The sequence below is a fragment of the Rana temporaria genome, chromosome 6 (assembly GCF_905171775.1).
Source record: "Rana temporaria chromosome 6, aRanTem1.1, whole genome shotgun sequence".
In the NCBI taxonomy this organism is placed as follows: Eukaryota; Metazoa; Chordata; class Amphibia; order Anura; family Ranidae; genus Rana; species Rana temporaria.
Genome location: NC_053494.1, coordinates 79,721,944 through 79,745,973, shown reverse-complemented (window position 1 = coordinate 79,745,973; position 24,030 = coordinate 79,721,944). Strand labels below are relative to the sequence as shown.

Here is a 24,030-nt window from a genome sequence, read left to right as displayed (position 1 = left end):
TTGTGTGTTATCAGCAAAGTTGCAGGATGTCTCCATTTATACAGAATTTTGTGGTTATTTTGTGGTTATTTAAAGCTTTTGTGACATTTTTTAGTTGTCTTCTCATATTTAGAGTGTACTGCGACAAATCTGCATACATATGGACCTCCCTATAAGGCACAGGGAGTTCAGGTTGGGACCTAGCTTTAGCCAGCAATTTTTCCTTAGTAGAAAAAAAATGTATTTTCATAAGAACATCGCGTGGGATGGATGCATCCAGATGTTTTGGTTTAGGGATGCGGTGTATGTTGTCAATCATTCTTTCTATTGTGGATAAGTCCGGTAGCAAGGCCATCATCATATCTCCCGCATATTTTTGGAGGTCTGGTAATAGATTCTGGGACTCCCCTCAATTTAAGGTTATCTCTCCTAGAATGATCCTCCAAATCCGCGATTTTAGCACGCATCCAATCCGCGTCATCCATCTGGTCCTTATAAGCATCAACCAAATTGTTCACAGTTTTTGATTGTTTCTCAATTTTATTTTCTACATGATGGATCCTCTCTCCCAAACCTTTCATTTCAATAGAAAAGTTGTTGAACATAGTAGAAATATTCACCATAAGTGACGATTGAAGAGATAAAAGCATATCCTTCATGGTAGTATCAAGGACCGGTTGGCCTGAGGTAGGATAACTGGCTATTGATGACGTCATTTTGAGGCCTACTTGGTCCTGGCTTAGTGATGTTGCTGAAATTACAGGGGATTGTTCTGAATGATCATATCTCATCCGAGCTTTAGCCAGGCTTTTAGAGGATGGACTATGTGGGGGAGATATCTCCGGATTAAATGTATGAGAATCTGAATCCCAATGGACCGGGATCTCATCAGGGAGATCAGTATAAGAAGAGGATGGCATTACCTCAGATCCGTGGGAGCCATTTTGTAACTGATCCTCCACTGCAGCTGACAGATCAGACATGTCACTCAGCTTTTTATAGCGATTCTCTTTAATTCTCTTGCAGGACTGCATCGAGTGTTGTCTCCCCCTTCAGAATATCTGATTCAGATGATTAAATAATCGATAATACGATGGATTAGCCGATAAATCCCCAGATGCCAGTCAGAGCTGTCAGCTCAGGCATCCATCACGATTGCACGCAAGCCACGCCCCCCCTGTATGAAATTTAAAGGAATATTTCACTTTTATTGTTTCACTTTAACCACTTCCATACCGCGCCTATTCTGGCACTTCTCTCCTTCATGTAAAAATGTTTTGTTCCTGGGAAATTACTCAGGACCCCCAAACATTATATATATTTTTTTAGCAGACACCCTAGGGAATAAAGTGGCGGTCATTTTTTATTTTGTTTCCAACGGTATTTGCGCAATAATTTTTTTAACGCCTTTTTTTTTGGGCCAAAAAAAAAATGGTTTCATGAATTAAAAAATAACAAAGCAGTAAAGTTATCCCAATTTTTAGGGATAATGTGAAAGATGATGTTACACCGAGTAAATAGATACCTAACTTGTCATGCTTTAATATTGCGCACACTCATGGAATGGCGCAAAACTTCAGGACATAAAAATCTCCATAGGCGATGCTTGATTTTATTTTAGAGGTTACCAATTCAGAGTTAGAGGAGGTCTAGGGCTAAAATTATTGCTCTCGCTCTAACACATGCGTCAATACCTCACATGTGTGGTTTGAACGGTGTTTACATATGTGGGCGGGACTTACATGCATGTTCGCTTCTGAGTGCGAGCTACTAGGGACAGGGGCGTTTTAATTTTTTTTTTTTTTACGTAATATTTATCTTTTTGCACTTTTTTGTCCCTTTTTTTATTTTTATTTTGGATCATTTTTATTCCTATTACAAGGAATGTAAACATCCCTTGTAATAGGACTAGTGTGTGACAGGTCCTCTTTATGGAGAGAGGCGGGGTCAATAAGACCCCACATCTATCCTCCAGGCTGGAAAGCATGAGATCAGAAAAAAAAACACTGATCTCATCCTTTCAGCCGCGATCATGTTCGTTCAGCACACTGGTGTAGTGGATAGTACTTTCACCTAGCAGCAAAAAGGGTCGCTGGTTTGAATCCTGCCCGTGACACCATCTGCCTGGAGTTTGCATGTTCTCCATGTGCCTGCGTGGGTTTCCTCCCACAATATAAAAACATACTGTAAATCGGATCCTGTCTAAATAAGCCCTAATATGCAGTAGTATATTTAGGTTTTGTGCTGCCCTAGGCCTAACTAAATTTCTGCACCTCCTAATAGAAAAATTACCCACCCCTTCCTGTCAAGGCCACACCCTGTTTTTTTAGGACATGCCCAGAAATTTTCAGGGGGGGGACACACACTAGTCCTGGGGGGGAGGGGGGGCACTGGATTCCCTTAATTTGCATCGTTTTTCTCTCACTTCCTGTTTGGCTATGGGGCAGGAAGTGAAGGCAAATCTCCCCAATTGGACAGGGATGGTACAAAATAAACTGACAGGGGCTATAACCCTCCCTCCAAAATGAAAGAAAAAAAATGTTAATTCTAGTTCTACTTTAAGCACAAATTTCTGATAATTTTATTGAGAGGACTAAGAAAATATAACCATGCCAATAGGCCAGGATACAGCGTTGCTAATATGTATGAATGTGTGTGTTAGGGCCCCCACAAACCCCACCCAATGTTAAATAAAAAATTATTAATTAGCAAATAAGTATCATCTTCTCATTTTTTGGGACGTCTGCACCCCTGATAGGGTGAAGACACCTCACAAATGTTGTCACTTTCTACTTCAAATTCATTCACTCCCTGTCACATAGCCAAACAGTAAGTAAGGGTAAAACCTTACTAATATATTTTCTTGGGGACACAGAGATCAATCTAAATAGTTTCCCATTATGTAAATTGCACTCTAGCATTTTGCTGTGTACACCCCAAATTATTAGGGATCTTGGACTTTGGGGTCCATTTACTAAAGGCAAATCCACTTTGCACTACAAGTGGACAAGCAAGGAAGAAAACAAAAAAACTTTGCTTCTACAGGATTGGATGTTAAAACCATCAGTGCTTCCCCTCTGATTTTCAGCGACTACGCTTGTACTGCAGAGTGGCTTTGCCTTTACTAAACCCTAAAGGAAATAATCATTTGGGGTGTACACAGCAGTGCTGGAGTGCAATTTGCTTAATGGGGACACTAGTTAGATTGACCTGTGTCCCCAAGAAAATACATTGGTAGGGTTTTAACCTCACTTCCTGTTCAGCTGTGTGACAGGAAGTGAAGCCAATTTTAAGAAAAGGGACACAAAGCTCAACCCAAAAAAAACACAAGCAGGGGTTCTAACACTCACTTGGCTTCCCTCAAACACCCACAATTAGAATAGGATTGTCTTGCGCTAGATTTAAGCACAGTGCTGTAAATCAGCACTTCAAGCCTGTCCGCCAATACACCCCCCACCCCCCAACAGGCCTTGTTTGCAGGTTTTCCTTCATCTTGCACATGTACTTTAAAAGACAGTATGGACAGCAATTCTTGATAAGATAAATCCACAAAACATGTCCTGTCGGGGGTACTTGAGGACCACTGCAGTAAAAAGGAAATACTTACCGCTCTGTCTTTTTCATTTCCTGGTGAATAAACATGGAAGCAAACATTTCATGATTACATACCAGGAAAGAAGCTTACAGACAAAAATCACACCTGATTGTTTAGGCCAAAACTATTTCAGCTGCAGCTGTCAAAATCTGTAGCATGAAAAAGGTAACAAAAAACTTTACAATTTGAAGGTAATTTTATTGGTCAACAAAACAAGGAAAGCAAAACAAAAAAAAATTAAACAAAAACACAAACAAACAAATATAAAAACTAAAAATATACATTTAAGACACTGAACAGCATATGGTTTATGCTTTGCAAATAACAGGATAGACCCACAGACAGGATTTAAACATTAGTCAAAACATCTTGATAAAAATTTAGCAAAATAATGCACCATAGACAAATAAATCAAAGTGAACATCATTAAAAAAAACATACATTGCCAAAAAAACCTTGCTCAAAAACATATCTGTTTAGCAAAGACATTCTTGCCAGCCGTCCCCCCCCCCCTTGGGGAAAGTTTCCTCATTGGGTGCATGCTCAGAGACATCCAAGTGATTTTCACCCACAAAAAGCAACATCAAAATTTCTAAGTCTCTGAGCATGCTCAGTTCTGCAGACATGCAGAAACATAAGCAAAGCTGCAATCGCGGCTGAAAGGATGAGATCTGTGTTTTTTTCCCCTGAACTCATGCTTTGCAGCCTGAAGGGGAGGTCTTATTGAATTATTACGTAAAAAATAAATAATAATACCGGTAATTAAAAGGCCCCTGTCCCTAGTAGCTCGCACTCAGAAGCGAACACGCATGTAAGTCCCGCCCACATATATAAACACCGTTCAAACCACACATGTGAGGTATTGACGCCTGCGTTAGAGCAAGAGCAATACTTTTAGCACTAGACCACCTCTGTAACTCTAAACTGGTAACCTGTAAAAAAAGTGTCGCCTATGGAGATTTTAAAGTCCTGAAGTTTGGCGCCATTCCATGAGTGTGTGCAATATTAAAGTGTGACAAGTTAGGTTTCTGTTTACTCGGTGTAACATCATCTTTCACATTATCACAACAAATTGGGCTAACTTAACTGTTTTGTTATTTTTTAACCACTTGAGCCCCGGACCGTATTGCTGGTCAACGACCGGGCCAGTTTTTGTGATTTCGGCACTGAGTCGCTTTAACTGACAATTGCGCGGTCGTGCGACGTGGCTCCCAAACAAAATTGGCGACCTTTTTTTTTACCACAAAGAGAGCTTTCTTTTGGTGATATTTGATCACCTCTGCGTTTTTTTTTTGTTTTTTTTTAAGCTATAAACAAAAATAGAGCGACAATTTTAAAAAATAAAGAATATTTTTGACTTTTTGCTATAATAAATATCCCCATAAATATATATAAAATAAACTTTTTTTTTCTCAGTTTAGGCCGATACGTATTCTTCTACATCTTTTTTGTTCCAAAAAATCGCAATAAGCGTTTGGTTTGCGCAAAAGTTATAGCGTCTACAAAATAGGGGTTATTTTTATGGCATTTTTATTAATCTTTTTTTTTTTACTAGTAATGGCGGCGATCAACGATTTTTATCGGTACTGCGATATTATGGCAGACACATCGGACACTTTTTTGGGACCACTGGCATTTTTATAGTGTTCAGTGCTCTAAAAATGCCTTGCTTACTATTAAAATGCCACTGGCAGGGAAGGGGTTAACACTAGGGGCGAGGGAGGGGTTAATTATGTTCCCTGGGTGTGTTCTAACTGAAGGGGGTGGGACTGACGTGGGTAAATGACAGATCGCTGTTCATGAAGGGGACGGTGAGCATGAAGGGGAACTGCAGACCAAATCGGTTCCAGCTCCTCCCACTTTTGTCATTCTACTTCCTGCTGGAGCAGTGAGAAGACCTGTTTCCTGAGCTCCTGTGTTCCAGAGATCCAGCCACCAGGACCAGCCTCCAGCCCCAGCCCCTGGCCCCGGAAGAGGGGAGGGATGTCCTCCCTCAGCCCAGGAGAGGGACCGGCCTTCGGAAGAACCAGCAGCACCTGCCCTCCAGCCATAGCACCACCACCATCAGCAGGGAGGACCGTCTCTTCTTAGGGACCCAGGAAGGACTATCTGATTGGACCGCTCCCCAACCAGGTGAGACGGAGGCTAAAACTAGGAAGAGGCGGGATAAGATCAAATCCCTGCTGGTGAGGATATCCCAGGCCTGCGTGGAAAAAATGACAACTCTCGCAGGCCTGAGGAGCAAGAGGGACAGGTGCTCCAGTAACAAGAGGTCGGAGTACAGGGGTGCCATCAACACCTTGAGGCTAGAGGTGAAGGAGATATGGGGGTATTTAGTTTTTTTTGAGCGTGGGGCTGGAGAGGTGAGCTTCCTAGAGGAGCTCGGGAAGACCCTCCAGCAGGCAAGCAAGGAGGGAAGCCAGGCGGTGAGGAGGAGCGGGCGGTCAGGGTCCCAACCCTCCCAGAAGCTGGGGAAGCCAGAGGAGCCTGGGACTAGTGTGGAGGGGGGTGTAAGCTCCGGTGGTGTGGTGCCCAGTAAGACCATAAAACCTGGGGAGGGCCCCCGGGAGCCAGGTTCCCAGTCCATGGAAGGGACTGGGGGTGTGACTAACCTCGAGGGGCCCAATGATCCAGGAGGTCGCCGGGCTGAAGCACCACTGGGGGGAACCCCCCGACGTTTGCAGGTCATTGTGCCCAGGCTCCCAGGTGACCATGGTGCGGTAGCCCCCCGCCATGTAGAGACCCCCATGACCCACCAACAAGCAGTCGAGCTTGCTCCTGCTACTATTAAACAACAAGGAGAGGGGTTGAAGCATGGTGGGAGTGTGCAAGTAAGACCAAAATCAGGGAAGACCATACAATGCAGCATGGTCAAGATGGCGCCAGCTGAGGGAGGAGGAGTGGCTGAGGCCACATTCCCCAGTAGGGACCAGCCCCTTTTCAGGGAAGGGGGGTGTGGCCAGCCTCCATCCAGCACTCTGGGACCGGAAGTGTCCCCCCGCGCCCGCAAGTGACTTCCCGTGACTTTTCGGCTGGTGTCACCAGCACGGGAGTGGACCTGGGGGGTGATGGGCCAGAGGTGCAGGGGTGCCCAGTCCCGGTTATTGCAGCAAGCACCTTTTGGCACCCCCGGCAGGACGGTATGGACGGTAAGCTGCCTACCCCCCAGGTCCATATGGACACCAGCCCTGAAGGGCTTCCAGCGGCACAGGCGGGGTGGGGGGATTGTCAGGTGGGGCCCCTCCCGGAGGACAGTGCTGCATATGATTTTATCCGTCAGCTGGAGGGGTCCCAGGGGGGCATCCCCCCAGAGTCAAGTGTGCGGGTTGAGTCCCAAGGGGCTGGTGAGGTCGCAGAGGGGTCTGGGTGGGGGAGTTTGGTGGGGGAGTTACCCCCCTCTGCTGTGGCCCCGGGGGGGGAGGAGCCTGTAGTCAGGCCAAGGGTGGTGGGTCAGGGTAGTTCAGCGGGGGTGGGTGCAACACCACCGGCAGGGATTTGGGCCCCCCCGTCCCCCCCCACTTCTGGGGGTGCTAAGGGGGTGCCCCGCTTCCCGAGAACATCTTTCGGGGGTCTCCGGAGGCCAACTTATTGTCTGCCCTAAAGGGGGGTCGCTCTTTCACCCAGGTGGCGAGCTCTCGTGCCCCTCTGGACCACCTGTACAGCCGGTTTGGCGCCCAGAATTTCCGCACCCCCCTACTGACCAGGAGAGGATGCAGGGGTCGGCGTGGACGAGGGGTACAGGTGGTCCAGAGAGGAGGTGTAGGAATGTTGTCCAGCTTCGGTACGAGGGTCCGGACCCCTGCCCCGCCCGAGGTGAGGTGGTGGGCCTGGTACTCTCCTTGGGTTTTGGGGTGGGTGACCTTTTTGCTGTCATCCACCCCACCAACACACGGGAGTTTGATATAAGTTTTGTCACTCCTGTGTGTATGGAACGCTTCATCACCAGCTTTGGGTTGGTGAGGGGCGTTGACCCTTGGAAGAGGTACAGGCTCATTCCCATCTCCAGGCAGGAGGAGGTTAAGAACATCACCATCCTGGTGAGGAATGAGTCGCTCCCTCCGGAGGACATTGCCACCTGGCTTGGGAGGTACGGGCAGTTGCAGACCCCCCCTGAGGAAGAACCTTGATGAGCGCGGGGTCTGGACCGGGGCTTGGTTGACCAGGACCCGGCTTAAGAGGGAGGGCAACAGTGTTGCCCACCTCCCTGGCAGCGCCTTCCTAGGCAGAGACCGGATCCTGGCCTTCTACCCGGGACAGCCCCGTCGTTGCTTCAAGTGCGGCAGCCCGACCCACATGAGCTCGGACTGCACGGTGGTCAGATGTGGCCGGTGCCACGAGTTTGGCCACCTGTCCGAGTCATGTGGGAAGATATGCTGCAACTTGTGTGGTGAGATGGGGCACCCGTTTAGCAGGTGCCCCAAAGCATATCGGGGTTCTTTCTCAGGGGGGGGACCTCCTGGGCCGGGAGCGGCCGAAGCACCCCCGGCGAGTGATGGCGGGGGGGTGGGGATCCTGGAGCCCCTAATGCCCCTTCGGAGGGACCAACAGGCCAGCAGCCTCAAAGAAGGCGGAGCAGGCGTGGGCGATGGGCTCCCTCCCGGGAGACACGGGCTCAGTTGGCCAGGAGGCTCCCGATCCTCCGGAAGGCAGAGCCGGTGGGGAGGAGTCGGGAGGGCCTGGAGGTCCTGGGTCTGAGGATCCGGGGCCCTGGCCTTTCCCTCCTTTTGTTGCAGGGCCGATCCCCATCCCCCTTCCCCCCCACCTCCTCGCCCATGCCCCCTCCCATCACCTGGCCTTAAAAAAAAACCTCCTCGTACCCCCCCTCGTCCCCCCCTCCCAAGTCCCATCCCCCCCTCCCCCTTCTTCCTCCCATACAGAAAGATCTGGTTCCCCCCTGTCTCTGGCCCCCCTCCTGCCTCTCCTACCCCCCCCTTCTGGACCCATGGCCATGGAGACGGATGCTGCTCGGGCCTCGCATAAGAGGGCTAAGGAGGTCTCGAGCAGCGGGTCTGAGGAGGGGGGTGGTGTTGTCACCTCGGAGAAATGGCAGGAGTGGGAGCAAGTCAGACATAGGAGGAAGAAGGGGCAGGCTAATAAATCTGGGGGCGGGAGGCTCCCTGTGAAGGGTGGGGTTCCCCCAGGGGCACGAAGTGGGGTGTCCCTGGGGAACCCGTTCAGTGTCCTCTCCTCCTCGGATTCCGAGGAGGAGGAGGAAGTGTAAATATGTGTATAGGTTTATGTATTATGTAGTATGAAGGAGAACGTGACCCTTTCAATCATTTTGATGGCGGTACCCTCTCCAATACGGCTTGCGACCATTAATGTCGCAAGTATTCGTTCTGCAGGAGCTCGTTTTATGGCCTTTGATTTTCTCAGCCGTGTTGAAGCTGACATTTTGTTTTTGCAGGAGACCTGGCTGGCATCTGTGGCAGAGATGCATCTAGCAAAGAGGGAGTGGAGATGTGGGCCCTCCCTCTGGTCTCTTGCGGCCGAGCCCTGCAGTGGTGTTGCGGTCCTTTTTAAGACTGGTTCGGTGGCTTGCCGGCGAGTGATTGAAGTGGAGATTGGTAGATGTCTGGTGGTGGACGCTGTCGTGAGGGGGCAATTCCTCCGGCTCATTAATTTCTATGGCCCTCAGTCCAAGAGGGAGAGGAAGAGCCTCCTTACGGCAGTTAAGCCTTATCTTTTTACATCCCAGCAGGTGATCTTTGGTGGTGACTTCAATATGATCACTAGGCACAAAGACCGGGCAGGTGCCGCCAACCCTCTGGGATATGATAGTACTTTTTTGAATAGCGTAGTGAGGGAGGCGGGGTTGGTGGATGTGCACGTTCGTCACCTCCCCAACCTCACTGGTTTCACATTTGCCCGAGGTAGTTCTAAGAGTAGATTAGATAGGTTTTTTTTAAAGGAGGACTCTGCCTGCTCGGCTCCCGAGCTGCAGTCGGTAGAGTTCTCCGATCACTGTATGGTGTCTGTGGCCCTGAATGTTGCAGACACTCCTCAGAAAGGGAGGGGTTTGTGGCGCCTGAAAGGGTCGCTACTGGAGGATCCTGAGGTTAGGGAACCCTATGAGGTTTTCTTCCTGGACCAGACCTCGCTCCTTGAGGGCAACTGCTCCCGCCTTGAGTGGTGGGAAGTAGTTAAAAAGAGGTCTGGCGATTTTTTCCGGGAAATCTCTGGGTACAGGGCAGCCTCCAAGTACCAGGCCTACCAGAGACTACGCAGGCAGCTTGACCGCCTGGTGTCCTCTGGGGGCTCTCGGGAACAGATATCCGGTCAGAAGGCGCAGATGAAGGAGTGTCAGTACGACCGTCTCGCCTCCCTGGTTTTTGAGAGGGATTATGGGAAGTTTATCTCTCCTGATCCCTACAGGAGCTGTGGTGAGGCGGCGAGTTCAAAGGTCGTACACGGCCTGAAGGATGCCTCAGGATCTCTGGTCCGGTCCAGATCGGGGATCCTGGGTGTCGTCAGAGACCACTTTTTGGACCTCCTGAAGAAGCGGCCTCTAGACATGGAGAAAGTCAGGGTATTCCTTGATGAGACCCCGCTGGAAGTGGGGTCTGACCTTCCTGACTCTCTGACAGAAGAGATCTCGGTAGCTGAAGTCGAGCAGGCTATCAGCTCTTTAGCTTCTAAAAAGTCGCCTGGGCCCGATGGGCTCACGGCCGAGTTCTACAAAACCTTTAAGAGCCTCTTGGCTCCTCATCTGAGGGACGTGTTTAGTGAATGTTTGGCCTATGGCCTGCTGCCTCCCTCAATGAGAAGGTCAGCTCTGATCCTTCTGTCAAAAGGGAAAGATCCGTCTGTGGTGGAGAATTGGCGTCCGATTGCCCTTCTTACCACAGATAGGAAGATACTGGCAAAGATCTTGTTTACACATCTGTCTGCTTTGGCGGGCAGGATGCTGTCTCCCTCTCAGCACTGCACAATTCCTGGCCGGGGCACTTTTGGTGCCGTCCTGAACGTCTGGGAGGCTGTGGAAAGGTGCAGGGCTGATGGCAGCGAGCGGTTTCTGCTTGCACTGGATCAGGCTAAGGCGTTTGATCGGGTGAACCATGAGTACCTTTGGCTGCTTCTGAGGAGATACGGTCTGCCTGATCAATTTGTTGATTGGCTACAGGTATTGTATAGGGGAGCTGAGAGCTTCCCTCTTGTCAACGGTTGGGTGGGTCGGGCCTTTTGCTGTGGACTCTGGTGTCCGGCAGGGCTGCCCGTTGAGCCCCCTTCTGTACGTCTTTGCGGTTGACCCCTTCGTAAGGAGGCTAGACTGCGAGCGTCTGGGGGGGGTTCCGGTGGGACCTGTCGGGGGTCCGGTTTCGGCAGTGAGGGTCGTGGCCTACGCGGATGACGTCTCGGTGGTGGTATCTGGTCGTGAGGATGCCCATTATGTGGAAACCCAGATCGGGTGCTACTCTGAGGCGTCGGGTTCGCTGGTCAATTGGGACAAGAGTGAAGTTTTCTGTATGGGGAAGGAGGGGGAGCAGTTCCCCCTTCCGGATGTGTTCCCCACGCCCGTACCAGAGATTCGAGTACTTGGCATTCATTTCGGCCCGGGTGATTATCCCAAGCTAAATTGGGAGCGCAGGCTGGTGAGTGCCACTCGGAAGGTGAAGGCCTGGAGAGGTTGGAAACTTTCCCTAAGGGAAAGGGTATGCTTGGTCAAGACGTACTTATTGCCTGAGTTTCTCTTTGTGAGCTACGTGTGTCTTTTGCCAGCATCTCTCTATGCTCGGGTCTATGGTCTGTTCTTCCTGCTGTTGTGGGGAAACAGACTGAACCTGATCAAGAGGGAGGTCACATATCACCAGCGAAGGCAAGGAGGGTTGGACATGGTCAACCCGGTGGTGTTCTTCATCATCATTTTTGTAAAGTACAACTTGCAGTCCATCTTTGTGGACGCGCCTTCCTGGTGGGAATGTTCATGCAAGGACTGGCTCTTGCTGTTCTTGGGGGAGGGGGGGAGGCCCGGCGATCTGAGGAGATCGCATGGGTATCTCCCGTCTTACGTCCCCCTGGCATTGAAGGTACTGAGGCAGTGGCGGATAACTGCCCTTGAGGTGGGCTCTCTGGGTCGGCGTGAGCTGTACCCGAGGGTCATGGCCTCTGACATTTTGAAGCCCCTGTCTTTAAGGGACTGTCCTGAGAGGGTCCTCACGGAGGGGTTAGCCCTCTTGAATTCTTCCAGAATTCCGAATAAATTTTGGGATCTTGCATGGAGGTCATTCCATGGACGACTGTACGTCCGTGCAAATCTCAAATATCTGAACCTAGGGGACAGGGGCTGTCCCCGACGGGAATGTGGAAGGACATTGGAGACCATGGACCATTTTCTGGTCCAATGTCCCTTCAACATGGAGGTTCTTACGGGGGTCATTGGCTACCCCCGCCTTCCGGCCCTGACCTATGCTGAGCGAGTGTATGGTGACTTCGGGGTCCGCAGGGGTTTTGAGTTATCGTCACTTTATTTAGTCAGCGTAGTTGTGCTTTACTACACTTGGCACGCTCTGTGTTTGGGACAAAATCCTGTCTGTGCATGAGGTGGTGGGCGATATCTTTCGGGAGTTGGTGAAGGTGCGGCTACTTTGAAGAACCTAGAATATGAAATATATTGTCAGTTGTTTCACACTTTTTTGTTATGTATAATTTCCACATGTGTTAATTCATAGTTTTGATGCCTTCAGTGTGAATCTACAATTTTCATAGTCATGAAAATCAAGAAAACTCTTTGAATGAGAAGGTGTGTCCAAACTTTTGGTCTGTACTGTATATGTCTTCTTTTTCATGAGCCTACCATCCACTGAGTATCCATCTAACTGACGATCTGGAAACAGAAGGGGACTAGATCAGACCCACACACTTACTGAGGGCTTACGAACTTGGCGTTCGTGGAGTATTGCTCACACTCATTTACCACAAGTGAGTGCCACTTTGTGAGAATGTTATCAGTCCCATTGTGGTTCTCTGCCCAAGGTATGCTATGATTGCGCTCCCTGTCTTTGCATCTCCATGTATGGCTCATATCTGCCTTTGAGAGGACTGCAGCAACAGAGAGGAGACTACCACATCGTGTTATATATATATATCATCTGTATCCACACTCTGCGGTGTGCGTTTTCCGTCTATCCAACAGCAGTGAGGTGAGCTGCTTGCAGACACAGAGGTGTATCACTGCAGAATCTTCCAAGTATTGTGTGTGTACAACACTGTCTATTGGTGGTGGGAGACACCATCACACAAGAACTTTTTATATATATTTTTTTGTATATATTTTTATATTGTTATTTCAGCAAGTTTTGGACTTCTACGTTTTTTTGGACTTAACCACTTGCTTACTGGGCACATAAACCCCCTATGTACAAGGGACACAGATCGTTCTCCTCTCCTCTGACAGCACATGGAGCTCTGTGTTTACACACAGAGCTCCACGTATCTGCTGTGTTACCGACAATCGCGTGTACCCGGCGGACATCGCAGCCGCCAGGTACACGCATTGGCTCCCCAGCGATATGCTGGAACAGTGTTTACCCGCTGCGCGCCCCCCAGAGGCGCGCGCGGGTAATGCACTTGAAATGACGTCCAAAGACGTCCAGTTGGCACCTGAGAGCCACACTGTTGACGTCTTTTGTCAATAGCGCGGGTCTCAAGTGGTTAAAGGGTCACTAAAGGAAAACTTTTTTTTTGCTGAAATTACTGTTTACAGGGTATAGAGACATAAAAGTTAACTGATTCCTTTTAAAAATTGATTAAATTCAATCATATAATGTGCCTCTAGTTTCACTTTCGGTTTTAAACTGGTTTCATGTTTCTGTGAAGTAAAGAGACCCACAGAACAAAAACAAACAAATCCAGGGCAGTGTTTTGTTTTTAAAATGAATCTGATTGGTTCTGAGGAGTTTTAGACACAGAGTAATGACAGCTTAGACCACCGTGAAAAGCTCCCAGTACTGTGGTTATAAGAAGCCAGACAAGCAGGAAGTGTGGAGATCACAGCAGAATTACAGCTACTTCAAAGCAAAAACGAACAATAAGGACATGAAACCAGTACTGCAGTAAGGTAAAGGAAGCTATTTAGCTAAAAAAAAAAAAAATCCTTTAGTGATCCTTTAATGATTTGGATCGTGTGTTTGTTATGCACGGTTTACAATTTTTTGCATTTGCTCGTGCTTATTTATTTATTAAGTGTATCACTTATTCACTCTTTTTGTTTCACAGTTTTATTGTGGTAGTGGATTTTCACAGCACAGACACCACCGCCTCACTTTCATCCTTTCATTCCTAACACATTACTCAGTCCATATCGGTATAGATATCAATCATGAGATTTTTGCCCGTTGAGATCTGATATGTTTTCACAGTGTTCCTTTATTTTTTTTGAGCGGTGTATTAATAATTTTGGCCCCATGGAATATACAAACTTTATCAAAGTTGCGTCCAAGTAGCACTACATGATCGCACTGAAAGTCGGATCAAAATTGTATTGCAAAATTGTATTGCAGTAGTGTGAACCTAGCTTTCTCTCCTACTCCCTTTGAAAGCTTTGCATTACAGGTGCAACTTGTAGGGGACTAATCATATACATAAAACAAGCTTCTGATACCCCACAATCTGAAACACCACTGAGACATAACTATATGGCCAAATGGACGAAGAATCTTTTTTTTTTTCTTTAGTTTTTTTGGGAGCAGATTCTAATGATAATGTTCTTGTTCTAATGTCTTTGTAACAGACTTGTGTTTTAGTTTACTGCTAGTATATTCGAGAAATTAGGAAAGCCACGGTTAAAAGACCATTAGCTTATAATACAAAAAGGAATTATATCTACAAATACAACTTTGCCATCTAAAAGTCATTTTAATCTGTTTTTATCTTTAGTTGACTCCAATGATGACCTCTATGGAGGAGATGCAAAATTCCTAACGGAGATTGGCAAACTGTGTGATACAATTATTGGCCAGATTTTGGAGCACCTGAAAGCTCTTGGAAAAGAAAATGTGAGTATTGCAAACAAAGTATTTAACTCTTTCATGCCCAGGCCAAATTTAGCAGTTTTAATATTCATTGGTTAACCTCATAATAAACTATTTTATATCCCCACTCTGCACTTACAGTATGTACCTTAAGGCTGGGTTCACACTATTGTGAATTGGATGTGGGTTCCCCACATCCAATTTGCAATAGCAGGATATTTTGACCGGAGCCGGTTTACATATCTTCACTGCGGCTCCAGTGGAAATTTGCACAGAGGTCCTGTGCGTTTTATGGTCCGTTTCAGGTCGTAATTCTGCCCAAAATTTGTGCTAAAATCAGACCTGAAATGGTAAATGTGATGCACCAGACCCCTGCTGTGAGCTGCATGCAGCGATAGTGTGAACCCAGCCTTAAGGATAAGTTCACCTTTTTCCAAAAAATAATAAATGCACATTTTTTTGCTGGTAAAAAAAATTTGTATTTTATTATTTGTTGTTGCAGGAGCCTGTAAAGCATTGCACCAGTGATTAGCAGATCGCTGATGCCTTTCAGGCCTCCTGCAGAATTGTCAGTGTATCTACTATATCGTACAAGGAAACCGATACATTCTGACAGGAAGCATGAATTAACTACCATGGCGCTCTTTCAATTCACAGAGCACTGTGGGGGCAAAGCCCCACGCAACCACATTTAAAAAAAATGGCAGCTAGCAGAGAGATCGGAGTGCTTTTCGGTGCTTTCATAACATGTTACATGTTACACCCTGAATATGGGTGCAACATGTTATGAAAGGAGAACTTATCCTTTAAATCCAAAATGTGACAAATGACACATGTTATTAAAAAATATAAGAAGCCATATTTAAAAAAGCCATCTATCGTACTGTGTCATTAAGGCTTATCTCATGTGAATACAAGCGCGTAGGATGCTCTTGACCTCTTGCCACCAAGTGCACACATACATGCAGCCTCACTGAAGTAGGTCTTCTGTGAGGCCGCATATTTGCATACCTGTGTTTGTATACCGGCGCTGCTCGCCGTCAACACTGCACATGCGCGGGATAGAGTGGTGAATGCTGGGACATCAGCATTCACCGTATCCCGAAAGGATTTGCTTGTGGGCTTCACAGTGCCCACAAGCAAGATGGAAACGTCCATCGAATATTTTTATAAAATATCTTTTGCGGCAGAATGACCATGCTGGCGGCTGCAATACTAGGACACGTGAGTACCAGATTAGCAAAGGTAACAGCGCCAGAAGCATCTAAAAAAAAACGAATTCCCGTGGAACCCCCGCTTTAATAGGAAAAGTCTGTAATAGGTACATTCATTTTAATTATGTTGATTCTACCAAACCAGGTGAATGCCTCCTTATCCCATTATTTATTTAATTAACCTATTTATTATTTAACCTATTTGGTATTTTTATCCCGAGGTAGCCTATATGAGAATGTGTCCATCTAATGCAAAAAAAATTGATAGCTGCTGTTGTAATACTGTACTCGTCTCAATGCCCATTGCTTTTGATTTATTATAGTTAACCTTAAAATTAGACAATTTCCCATACTTATCCATTTCAGTCATTAATGCCGACAAGGATAGCGCTGGGAGGGTTATAAAAAACAGGTCATCCGCAAATGCAGCCACTTTATTCTCCCTTCCCTTTGCTCTGATGCCCCTAATGTCTGAATTTGCCCTTATCATTCTGAGAAAGGGCTCCAATGTTAGAATAAAAATAATCGGAGACAATGGGCATCCCTGACATGTTCCATTCTTAATGGAGAAGGGCTCTGAGAGTACTTAATTTATCTTAATTCTAGCTTTTTGGAAGGAATATAGACTCATAACCCAGTTCTGCATCCCCCTTTTCAGCCCTACATGTTGTATGGTCGCTCTCAGGAAAGACCAGTCCACCCTATCAAACGCTTTTTCTGTGTCTGTGGATACTAATACTAGTGGTTCTTGATAATGTTGAGCGTAATGTATGGCACTTATGGCTCTTTGCGTATTCTCCCTACCTTCATTTTCTGGCGTAAATCCTACCTGCTCAGGATGTATTAGTGTAGGTATAAATGGTAGTAATCTGGTTGAGAGTATTTTCGCGAGGATCTTTAGGTCCACATTTAACAGTGAGATTGGACGGTAACTTGAACATTGAGCCGGGTCTTTCCCCTCTTTATGTATCACTGTTATATGGGCCATCAGCGTTTCTATTGGTATTGTTCGCCCTTCTAGTATCGAATTATAGGCCTCCACGAACCCTGATGCCAGCTTATCCGCGAAAGTTTTATAATATAGCAAGGTGAATCCGTCCGGGCCCGGGGCTTTACCAGGTTTTAATGTTTTCAAAGCCTCCAAAAATTCCTCAATGGTTATTGGGCCATCTATGTCTTCTGCTTCTTTGTCAGTCAATCTAGGCATCCCCAAGGCTTCTATATAAGCCCCAGCCTCTTCTTCTTTACTTACCCTGCCTCCTTGGTCTCGTGCATCCAATTGATATAGGCCAACATAATGATTACGGAACGCCTTCGCTATTGCCTGAGATGAATATACCAATGCATCTCCCTGCGTTTTAATGCGTTCTATATAATTTTGTGTCCTTGTCGCTGTTTTTGCTTTATCTGGTAGCCGCGCATTCAGTTCCTCTCGTAGGCCAGTTAGTTCCTTCTCTCTCTGGAGAGTCTGCGATTTCTTATGTAAAGTCTCTAACCTTTTAATATCTCCAAGCAGTGATTCTAATTGGGCCCCCTGCTGTCTTTTTCTACGTGCTCCTGCTGATATAAGTATGCCCCTTATATAGCATTTATGTGTTTTCCATATACAGAAAGGTGACACTTCCTCTGATTTGTTGGTTGAAAAAAAACAATTCTAATTCCTGTGCTATCTGTGTTCTTTCAAGAGGGTTTTGTTAACCTTCCACTGCCATTATCGAGTGGTGGGTTCTCCCCATTCTATGACACAATTAGATGGGGCGTGATCTGAAATCGTAAATGAACCTATGGAGGTCTCCCTAATACATTGCGGCACACTTTATCCTAGAATAGGTTTTATGTTTTGCTGAAAATAAAGTATAGTCTCTATCATGTATCATGTAGAGTTCTCCAGCTGTCTCCTACCTGCAGCTCCTGAAACATTCTTTTTGCTTTTCGTAGTTTTATGTACGATAAATGAGAAGTTCCCCTTGAGGCGTCTAAAGTTGGATCTAGTGCCATATATAAATCTGCTCCCATCAACAAAGTTCCCTCCTTATTTTGATGTATAACATTCATATACCTCTCCAAGGCTGCTACTTGACCTTTGTTGGGCAGATATATATTCACCAAGGTAAACTTTTGGTTATATATTAAACCCTTTACAATCAATAGCCGCCCCTCCTCATCTGTGATTGTCTTTATTTCTTTCCATGCTAGCTGGGTTGATATAATTGCTACTCCTTTTGCATTTGAGGTCTGCGATGCACTATGATACACACTGGGATATCTATGATTTCCCAGCTTTTGAATTTTTTTTTTTTAAATGTGTCTCTTGGAGAAACAAAATATGCGATTCAAGTCTCCTGCATTCCGCATATAGTTTGCTACGTTTTTCTGGTAGGTTCAGACCTTTCACATTATACAATGTCAATATTATTTTAGTCATCTTCATATACCAGACTTTTTACAAAAAACAAGAGGAGATGAGGAAAAGAGGGAAGGAAAAGAAAAAAAAGAAGAAGAGGTGCAGGAGTGGGGATATACTTTCCCCTTTTCCCTCTCCCCTTCCCCTCTCCCTCCCTTTCCGTGGACCGGCCCACCTGTGATCACGGAAAGTAGCAACAATATTTGTTCGTGCGTATACGGGAGCGCCCTCCACTCGTGGGTCTACGCATAAGAATTTAAAAAAAAAAAAAAAAAAAGTAAATTAATAAAAATCAGGAATTACGCCTCCGACTTCGAGGAAAGGCGTATAAAATGGGGGAGTTGGTTGTGCGTATATATAGGTAGCGGTCCCGTTCTCCGTACTTTTATTCCTCGCTCGTGTCTCTCTTCCCCCTTGAAACCCCCCTTGAAGCATCAATTTTCCATTTTGCTAAGTCAAGTCCTAGGCTCTCCTTTTACATTTAAATTCCCACATTTATAACCAGATGACATATAACACACTGAAATTGTTCAGATATTCTCCTAAGACATTTATATATACAGTTGTGTTCAAAATTATTCAACCCCCCAATGCTGTAAAGGGTTTTAGGGAATTTAGTGTACATTTGTAATTGTATTCAGAATGAAATCCTACAAGGACTTCTTAAAGAACCATATGCAACTAAAATGACATCAATTGGTTTTGTAATACAGTAGTAAATGTTTATTTTGTGAATTCTTCATTTACACAATTATTCAACCCCTTAAAGACTACCACTCTGAAGAACAGAGGTTCATTGAAGTGTTTTCAATCAGGTATTAAAAACACCTGTGGATGTCAGGGAGCAGCAATAAAGCCTAATAAGCACCAATCAGGCAGCTTTAAAATGACTGTGATACTCAGCTCCTTCTAGACATTTACTGGTGTGGTTACAAACATGGTGAAGTCAAGAGAATGGTCCGGGAAGACAAGAGAAGAGGTGATTACTCTTCACAGGAAGGGCAATGGCTATAAGAAGATTGCAAAGATGTTAAACATACCAAAAGACACCATAGGAAGCATCATTCGCAAATTCAAGCCAAAGGGCACTGTTGAAACGCTACCTGGTCGTGGCAGAAAGAAGATGCTGACTTCGACTGCTGAGCGCTACCTGAAGCGTAGAGTGGAGAAAAGTCCCCTTGTGACTGCTGAGGAACTGACAAAAGACTTGTCAGATGTGGGTACTGAAGTTTCTGCTCACACAATACGGCGCACACTGCGTAATGAAGGCCTCCATGCCAGAACTCCCAGGCTGTCTCCAAAGAATAAGAAGAGTCGACTGCAGTATGCAAAAATCATGTGGACAAACCACAGAAGTTTTGGGATTGTGTTCTGTGGACTGATGAAACAAAATTAGAAGTGTTTGGACCCATGCATCAACGCTATGTTTGGAGGAGGAAGAACAAGGCCTATGATGAAAAGAACACCTTGCCTACTGTGAAGCATGGCGGGGGGTCAATCATGCTTTGGGGCTGTTTTGCTTCTGCAGGTACAGGGAAGCTTCAGCATGTGCAAGGTACCATGAATTCTCTTCAGTACCAGGAGATAGTGGATAACAATGTGATGCAGTCCGTCACAAACCTGAGGCTTGGGAGACGTTGGGCCTTTCAACAGGACAATGATCCCAAGCATACCTCCATGTCCACTAGAGCATGTATTAAAGGCTGGAACATTTTGGAGTGGCCATCGCAGTCAGCAGACTTAAATCCGATTGAGAACCTCTGGTGGGACTTAAAGAAAGCAGTTGCAGTGCGCAAGCCTAAGAATGTGACTGAACTGGAGGCTTTTGCCCATGACGAATGGGCAAAGATACCCGTAGATCGCTGCAAGACACTTGTGTCAAGCTATGCTTCAAGTTTAAAAGCTGTTATAACTGTAAAAGGATGTTGTACTAAGTACTAAGATTGAATGTCAATTGGGGGTTGAATAAAACTGATAATGATGTGAGCACAGAAAAGACATTTGTGGTTATTTCATTATAAATGTTATGTTATATTTGTCTGACCTACACGTGCCTCTTTGATTTAATTGTAAGCAGGATGACAGGATGATCAAAATCAATGTAAAACTTGGCAAAACAATCAATTTCAGTGGGGGTTGAATAATTTTGAATACAACTTTATATATATAAAAAAAGAAAAAAGGACCCCGCTTAACCACTTGCTTACTGGGCACATATACCCCCTTCCTGCCCAGGCGAAATTTCAGCTTTCAGCACTGCGTCGCTTTAAATTAAAACTGCGCGGTAATGCGACGTGCCTCCCAAGCAAAATTTACGTCCTTTTTTTTCCACAAATAGAGCTTTCTTTTGGTGGTATTTGATCACCTCTGCGGTTTTTATTTTTTGCGCTATAAACAATAAAAGGGCGACAATTTTGAAATAAAAACACAATATTTTTTACTTTTTGCTATAATAAATATCCCATTTTTTTTCTCAGTTTAGGCCGATACGTATTCTACATATTTTTGGTAAAAAAAATCGCAATAAGCGTATAGTAATTGGTTTACGCAAAAGTTATAGTGGCTACAAAATAGGGGATAGAATTCTGACATTTTTATTATTATTATTACTAGTAATACGGCGATCTGCAAATTTTGGCAGGACTGCGATATTGCATCGGACACTTTTGACACATTTTTGGGACCATTCACATTAATACAGCAAACAGTGCTATAAAAATGCATTGATTACTGTATAAATGTGACTGGCAGGGAAGGGGTTAACACTAGGGGGGCGAGGAAGGGGTTAAATGTGTATCCTGGGAGTGATTCTTACTGTGGGGGGAGGGGGACTGACTGGGGGAGGTGACCGATGCTGTTTCCCTATGTACAAGGGACATCTGTTTCCTCTCCCTGACAGGACGTGGAGCTCTGTGTTTAGCTCCACGTCCCTGCTCTGTCATTGCCGATCGCGGGTACCTGGCAGACATCGCGGCCGCCAGGCACGCGCATCGGCATCTCAGGGACGCGCCGCCCCCCAGTGGCTGTGTGTGTTATTGCACATGGACACAATGGGCAGCAGATGTCTCACCCGGGAGCTGAGGGGGCGGAGTCAGAAAGGGACCCCACCAGGGGCCAAATGGAGAGCAGGCATGGCTTAGGTGTAGTGATGTATCCATACAGACCTCGTTAGTCCATAAAAAGTATAGGCTGTGAACATAAGTATGTTTGTCAGGCATCTAACGTAGTAAAGTAGAATCAATGAGTATTAGCATAAGAATATTTATGAATGAAAGGCCTGGGCCAAAGATGGTAGCGACATGGAGATTGTTAGAAACATGGAAAAACAGAGGGATACTAACAGATAGGAAAGAGAGGTGAACTGTGAATGTGTGTGTGGTGATGTATCCCTAGAAACCTTGTTAGTCCATACAGAGTATAAGCTATAAATATGTTTATCAGGTCCCGGGGCGAATCCTTTGTTTGACTTTTTTAACACTAGGGGGAGATCAAGGGTTACGTTTTCCCTAGGGAGGTGTTTCAAACTGTGGGGGTCACTGGAGGAGGAGGAGAGAGAATGCTGTTCCTGATCACTAGGGATAGCAGATCTTTCTCTACTGCCCTGTCAGAACAGGAATCTGTTTGTTTACATACACAGATCCCCGCTCTGGCTCTGTGGAGCAATCGCGGGTGAACATTGTGTTAGCTCAGTTTACACCTCACTTAAATGATTAATGATACATAAAAATGATTGGTTAATAACCTGTTGTCTATATAAAATTAAAGCACACGATAGCAGTGGAAAAAGAAAATAATTAGTTTATTATACAGAAAAAGAAACTTGTATTAATCCCATAACCATAACAGAAATGATATTACTTTAGATCAGAGAGAATACTGCTGATACACATACAATCATACAAGTAGTGTTATAACATATAAGATACAAACAATAAGATCAGAGAGAATACAGCTGATACACATACAACATACAAGTAGTGTTATAACATATAAAATACAAACAATAATATTGCTGTAAAGGATTCAACAGTAAGTTAAGACAAAAAGTAGGATAAAGGGAGAAACAGATTATAGGAGAGAATAAGGAAATTATAGAGTATATTTACAGAGTACTTCACCAAGGTTCCCAAGTCAGATCATGATCCAGTCTGACCTCAGTCTAACTTTGACTGTGTTTTTATACCCTTGCGATGCAATTTTCTCATTCTAAGAATAAAAAAACCTCTCTAATATGATTGGTTGAATATGTGTCCTTTGAAATGACACTTAAGGACCTCATGGGGGGTAATTTCCTGACATCTAGTTCCTACAATTAGTATCTTACACGACACCTGGATAGTTCCTGGTTGCCCCAGCCCTTTACATAACACAGGGCCTATTGTGGCCTTTGATCGGACAAGAGATGAAATGAACCTCATTTAATATATACACACACCTGGTATTATTATCTAATTAACACAGTCCAACTAAATGTGGTCTTCAATCAGGAGGTTGCAGGAAATTCTCTTAATTCAATGAGGGACAATTCCTATCAGATCCCCCCCCTTGAGATAACATCCTTATGCTAACGTAGGTTCAAAAGCCTGTTGTTTGGTGAACTTTAACACTGGGTCACGCTGTTGACAAAGAAACCTGTCCCAGTCACATTAATAAAAAAAAACTTGTAAACGAACGACATATACCTATACTATTTCATCCTATCTGGACTGCTTCTACCATTGATTTTTTTTTCAGAATTCTTTTTATTAGCATTGATATTTGGTAAGGATGCCAATTTGACAATTTGAATTTGGTAATTTGTAAAAAAAAATTATAATGCCAAGGTGGCTGATATCGGGTACATTTTCACTCTCTTTATGCAAAGAAATAAGAATCTATAGGAGGGCTCTGGTTTTGATTCCTTCTGTGTCCCTCTTGAAAATTGCTCCTAATGTTTCTGTTCTGCTGACAGGATAAGAGGTAAAAATTAGAGTTCTAAACAGTTCCCTGCACTATCCAAAACTAAAAAAGAAAAAACATTTTTGTTTGTGGTAATTAAATAATATCTAATTTATAAGCTGTTGACATTTGATATATATACTATTATTCTATATGTTTTTTTTCATTCATAGACATTGAAGCGTCAGAGTAGCCTTGCTCTGCTATTCTTTAACAGCATTCTTGCTCATGGGGATCTAAGGAACAACAAGCTGAATCAGCTGGCTGTAAATTTGTGGAATTTGTCTCAAAAACATGGCTATTCTGACAACAAAACTATGGTAAGACACTATATCATAAGTACCTCCATGTCAATATGTTAATTATACCCAGTGGCGGCTGGTGCTCCATTTTTTTAGGGGGGCGCAAACAAAATCACAACCACCACCCCCCCCCCCCCAACGTCACTCACCCATGATTGGGCTTACAGACAGACGGACAGAGATATAGGATAGATAGATAGATGGATGGATAGATAGATAGATAGATAGATAGATAGATAGATAGACAGACAGACAGACAGACAGACAGATAGAAATAGATATAGAATAGACAGATAGCTATAGATATAGAATAGATAGATAGATAGCTAGCTATAGATATAGAATAGATAGATAGATAGATAGATAGATAGATAGCTATATATATAGAATAGATAGATAGATAGATAGCTATATATATATATATATAGAATAGATAGATAGATAGATAGATAGATAGATAGATAGATAGATAGATAGAGAGATAGAATAGATAGAGATATAATAGATAGATAGATAGATAGATATAGAATAGATAGATAGATATAGAATAGATATAGAATAGATAGATATAGAATAGATAGCTAGCTATAGATATAGAATAGATAGATAGATAGGTAGATAGATAGAT

The 24,030-nt window shown here is 44.8% G+C and overlaps 1 protein-coding gene across 5 annotated transcripts in view; it reads left to right on the top strand.

The window, feature by feature from the left end:
• The window catches only part of VPS35L (VPS35 endosomal protein sorting factor like), a 1,107,598-nt gene that overhangs the window by 1,057,712 nt on the left and 25,856 nt on the right, over window positions 1-24,030 (top strand). For all 5 annotated transcript variants that reach the window (XM_040358550.1, XM_040358549.1, XM_040358548.1 and 2 more), the window contains 2 exons: window positions 14,450-14,568; window positions 23,274-23,420. In XM_040358550.1, the coding sequence (XP_040214484.1) occupies window positions 14,450-14,568; window positions 23,274-23,420 (266 nt within the window). The remainder of the gene's footprint in view (window positions 1-14,449; window positions 14,569-23,273; window positions 23,421-24,030) is intronic.